Raw genomic sequence first — 5,362 nt, 5'->3', positions numbered from 1 at the left:
TGTTCTTTTTCTTAGTGTGTGTGTATGTGCGTGCGTGCGTGCGTGCGTGTGTGCGTATGTGTGTGTTTCATTTGTTTATTTCTCTTAAAATATGTAATATATTTAGTTTATGCAATAAGTATAATAGATTTACTTTGAGTTGTAAGTATGTCATGCTATAGTTTTTACAGGAAAGAGATTACAAAAGTATTTTGAATTTCCGTCCAGTTTTGAAGTTGTAATTAAAATTATATGCAATAAATAAACTAAAAAAAAAAATAAAAATGGTATGTGTTTTAAAAAGTTACAAATTTACTTATAAAAAACAGATTTGCTACCCAATCATTTTTTACACTAAACAAACAATAACACCATATGAGCCGTGCCATGGGAAAACCAACATAGTGGGTGTGCGACCAGCATGGATCCAGACCAGCCTGCGCATCCGCGCAGTCTGGTCAGGCTCCATGCTGTTCGCTTTTAAAGCCTATTGGAATTGGAGAAACTGTTAGCGAACAGCATAAATCCTGACCAGACTGCGCGGATGCGCAGACTGGTCTGGATCCATGCTGGTGGCACACCCACTATGTTGGTTTTCCCATGGCACGGCTCATATTACAATAAAAAGGCTCTGCCGAGTCATTACACAAGAATATATCTCAAAAATAAACACTATTCTGTACCCTTAAAATTATGTCTAGCTGTATGAAAGAAAATATAATTCAGTTTTATTATATTTATACGGTGGCACACAGGTGAAATAAATGATATGATATTAATGCATGCGCACGTAAGAACTAATACGCGCGCACGTATTTAATAGTATGAAAACATCTGCGCACGTACTCTTATAAAAAAAACGAAAGAAAAAAAATACATCTGCGTACGTATCAAGCAATACGTGTGCACACGTAATAAGTTCTACATACGCAGATGTGTTTTTTTTTATGCCAAAACGTGCGCAGATATTTTTAAACTAATATGTGCTCATGTATTATTAGTTACACTGCTTGTTGGTGACAGGATACGGGATATACGCTGTCGAGGAAATCCATATCAGGCGAGAGCGTAGCTCGAGCCTGATATGGATTTTCGAGACAGGGTATATCCCGTATCCTGTCACCAACAAGCAGTGTAACGATTTTATCTTGCCGACTACCTTTTACATTCTCTCTGTACTGATTGACACAGATTTTATATTATGATAAAGCTACTTACAGTGCAGACTGGAATCCTGAAATCTTCCCTGGTTTTCATGCTTTGATTATAGTTGATTAACACCAGCCATAAAATGAAAAATGAACTGTATTTTGACAGAATCACAAAAAACAGAAGCTCATTTATACAGGTTATGAACTGGTTTTGAAAAACTTTTACGTTCCATCCTTTCGAAAATCATCAGATAATTTAGACGATGTCAGAAATGTCTTTTAAAACTTCCGCTTTAGTCCCGTTTCCTGTTAATTCCTTTATCTTGCAGGTAGATTAAATGATTCTGCAACAAACTGCTGTCTTACAAACATGACAAATGCGTTAATTCCTTTGCTTTTCGTTGATTTCACTAAAACAACATCAACTTGTCAACGGTCAAGGTCAATCGCACAATAACAGAATGACGTCATATGGCTATAAACACGCACAGCGGGTTGATAACTGTGGTAACAGAACACTAAAATTTTGTAGCAAGAGACATTTTCTACCAGAAATGTCATAATCAGACACGATAATACTACAAAGGCGAAGCGGCGGCCATTTTGTTTTCAATTATTCATATCTGTAATGTACTAGCAGGATATGGAATATATCCTGTCTCCACGTGACGTCTGTTGACCAATAGAAATGCAAGAAACTTGTAGGAGGCTAGATAAAAGCTAATACGTGCGCATGCAATAAATTATATTTGCACAGGTCTTTGTGTACTAATACGTGCGCACAATAGGTTATAAGTGTGCGGATTCTTTTAAACTAATACATACGTAATGATTAATACGTGCGCACGAAATAAGTAATATGTGCTATTACGTGAGAACATATTACTTAATACGTGCGCAGTTGTTTTTAAATTAGTATGTGCGCATGTCCCCTACAGTGCATATATGAGAAGACACGTTTTCACAAAAAAACAAATCTACCTTACTTGGTGTAAGTCTATCTAAATTCGCGATTTTTTCATCCATTTCTGTGCAAAATTTCAAGCTCAATGATTAAACTTAACACCATTACATTATTGGGTGTACATATCTGATTGTTGCAAATGTGCGTGCCACTTTTCACAGGAAAATCACAAATCGTCAAAAAAACAGTTGTCAATGTTTTTATTTTTTTGACATATCGATTTGTTGTCATGTAAACATAATGCGATTACTGAAATTGCTAAAACTGGAAAATTGCAACGTTTGAGATGACAAATGCTACAACAGCTGCAACACATATGGAAAAACACATTTCCGTCTTCGTCCCTAATATCTGACCAGAGTCACAAGGTGGTATTCCACAAACTCCCCATGGTGTGTCAGGATCTGTCGTTAAGCACCAAGGCTGAACTGAAACTACAACAAAACAAAAATAAGATAGAAAAAAATCTAGACCTGTTAATGGTAGAATCGTCATTTTTAAACAATTTCATTTCATTCACTTAAAGGACATTAATGGTAAAAGCTCTATTCAGTTATTTAAATATATCCAATATGATTTTTCACTGAACTAGCTCATTTATAGATACTGTTTTTTAATTTAAACGTATCTAGTAACCTCATCAAAAGAATTTAACTGGACTAAATTTAATTAAATGAGCTTTTAGAGCTAGGCTCACAGACTAAAAGTTTCGGTTTTTGGTTGCGGGTTTACCCCGCTACCAAAGTTACAAGTGTAATTCTGACAATCATATAGCATCTTTATTTTATTCCAAATCACTTCCAAAGGATGTTCATGCGCTACACAAAATAGTCCCATTCAAGAACATTGCGGATGAATTATCAATGATCAAGCAGTTCTGATTCAACTTGTATCCATTCACACTGACCATTTAAATTATATAAGATCAATCAATGATAATGTTTTTCAACCCATGGTTACATCACAAGCTAGGTCAGGCAGAGATCATCTTAGATATGAGGCACATTTGTATTTGTTTCTCATTCTGTATATTTATAGATTGGCATTTAAACAGAAAATAAATCTACCAAAACCCGCAACCACCAGACATCTCAAGGCTTTGATTAGTAATAGTACACATCTATATTGTGCTTATAAATTTGGATTTATAATAGATCTTTACAGTCGCAACTGAATGTCTTAACTCGTGAAATTTATAGTTTGTATATATGAAGAGCCGCAATTGAATATCTCAGCTATAGTGACAACCATTTCCTTGAACCCTTCGAGTATTTTTTGTGAGAATACATATTCATACTACATTTGCCTGTTTTTTAGTATTTTAATCCAAACACACAGTACTGTTAATATACAAAAACGTGTTTAGGGTTTATTTTAAACTATCGTAGATCATAATTTGTAGGTGTTGGTCATATTCTAGAGTACGAAACATGTGTTTAGTATATCCTTAAATAGTTAATAGCCATATTAGTAAGTGTTCTGTGTCGTCTTGCTCCTTTATTTTGCAACTGTGAAAAACGAAATTTAGAAATCCTGTTTTCATCGGATTTTTACCTGCAAAATATGAATTACATTTTCTTGAAAAAAATATGTAAAAATTTGGTAAAAAATACATATATTTTGTTTTTATTACCACTTTTACCTTGATTCAGTTGTATCAGCACAGGAGTCCGGCAGAAATTTTGTGCCTCAGAGACACTGTCGTCCATAGGGAAACTCTGCGACGTATTATATATGTGCGCATGAGGGAATTGTGTGTCCCATCTTTGACACGTGCGACCAGAAAGTGTGCGGCTCCATGTACCACTGTACAGCTTAGATTCTGTGTAACAGTCTGTTTAAATAATAATGAATTGTATTTTTTTTTGACAAATTAATTACTAATGCTAAGGCAGTTTGCACTTTTTCTCGTTTATTCTTTACTTATATCTTGCATATAGCTGCAAGAAAACTTTTAGGAACAATTGTGAGATTTCAACGGCATTTTCAAATCAAGTGAATGAATAATTTTAAAACGAGACTGCTGAGGATACATTTAAGGTCATATTTGAATTCACATCATTAAGAAAAAAAGTTTTTTTCCATATAAGCTGAAAAATCGCAATAAAATAACTAATGTATTATCATTAATTTTTCTTAACGTTCTCATTTCGTTTCTCACCCTTGACAGAATACAATCTTTTTTTTGAAAACATTTTTTTTAAATGGTGACAACTGCAAAAGCTACGTACTGGCGTTTGCATTTTACCTTTTCTCTGACAGCACGTGCATCCCTCACAACCAGGAATAGCTGTCTCAGACTGGTTAACAATGAATCGGTTATTTTTTGATTCGCAAATGTCTTTACTTCTATCGTTTTGTGGGCGTTCTTCTGTCTCGTTAGACTTATCAAAACAATCATAATCCTCGGCTTGAAACACAAAATATAGTAAATCTTTCTCTATTTTTATATAAAATTTCCACTGCAGAGTTTAAATAACTTCCATGAAACAAGAACAATAAAATGAAAACTAGAAATTGCATTTCGTATGAATGCAATACGCTTTACAGAATTCTGAGTTACTTAAAAGTCTGGTTTGGGTTTTGAAATATCATTAATGCAAAAATATAGACATTATGAAACAGAAACTGGTCTAGGGTAAACTTTTTCTTTAAAAAAATCCTCTTTTCACATAAATGTACTGTTTATATGTAATAGACAAATAAAAAAAAAACAGATGACAAAAATCTGGTCACATTATCGTTTACATTATATATGAAACTGTGTCATAGATTTTTTTTTCATTTGTATAATTATGTAAAGTATAATTGTGTGAAAAGGGTTGAAAAGCAAACAAAAAAACGAAACAATAAAATCCAATAAAAAACAACAACAAAAACAACTGCTACACCACTGCCTGTGGTTTTAAGGAGCATGTTCTTGGCACATGGCCAATTTTATTGAATACTATTCCTTTGATTGCTCTTTATGGAGATCAAAACATCCTAATAAAGTTTCAAAAATATATGATATAGTTCGGCGTGTTGCAAAACTTTAGTTTGATTAGTCATAAACTAAAATGCTAAAAGTAAACATGAGTATGATTTTGGTAACACAAAAAGAAACTGAATTCTGAAAAACATCTTTATAACCTTTGAACATATTATTTCTTGAATATTTCCAATACACTCGTGTAAGCATTACGTTGAATGTGATAAGGCGTATAGAGTAATTCTTTCTTTGTTACGTCAAAGAGCAATGCTGACGAATTTGTTTTTTGTCAACGTA

The 5,362-nt window shown here is 33.5% G+C and overlaps 1 protein-coding gene across 1 annotated transcript; it reads right to left on the bottom strand.

Moving 5' to 3' along the window:
• Positions 1-2,352: 2,352 nt before the first annotated feature.
• On the bottom strand, positions 2,353-4,504 carry LOC128554146 (plasminogen-like; the record flags this gene model as incomplete). Its single annotated transcript, XM_053535393.1, has 3 exons — positions 2,353-2,528; positions 3,737-3,928; positions 4,343-4,504. Coding segments are annotated over 3 exons (530 nt in total), but the record flags the coding sequence as incomplete, so codon positions are not given.
• Positions 4,505-5,362: the final 858 nt, after the last annotated feature.

Source organism: Mercenaria mercenaria, unplaced genomic scaffold (genome assembly GCF_021730395.1).
Source record: "Mercenaria mercenaria strain notata unplaced genomic scaffold, MADL_Memer_1 contig_4754, whole genome shotgun sequence".
NCBI lineage: Eukaryota > Metazoa > Mollusca > Bivalvia > Venerida > Veneridae > Mercenaria > Mercenaria mercenaria.
This window is presented reverse-complemented; position numbering and strand designations above follow the sequence as displayed.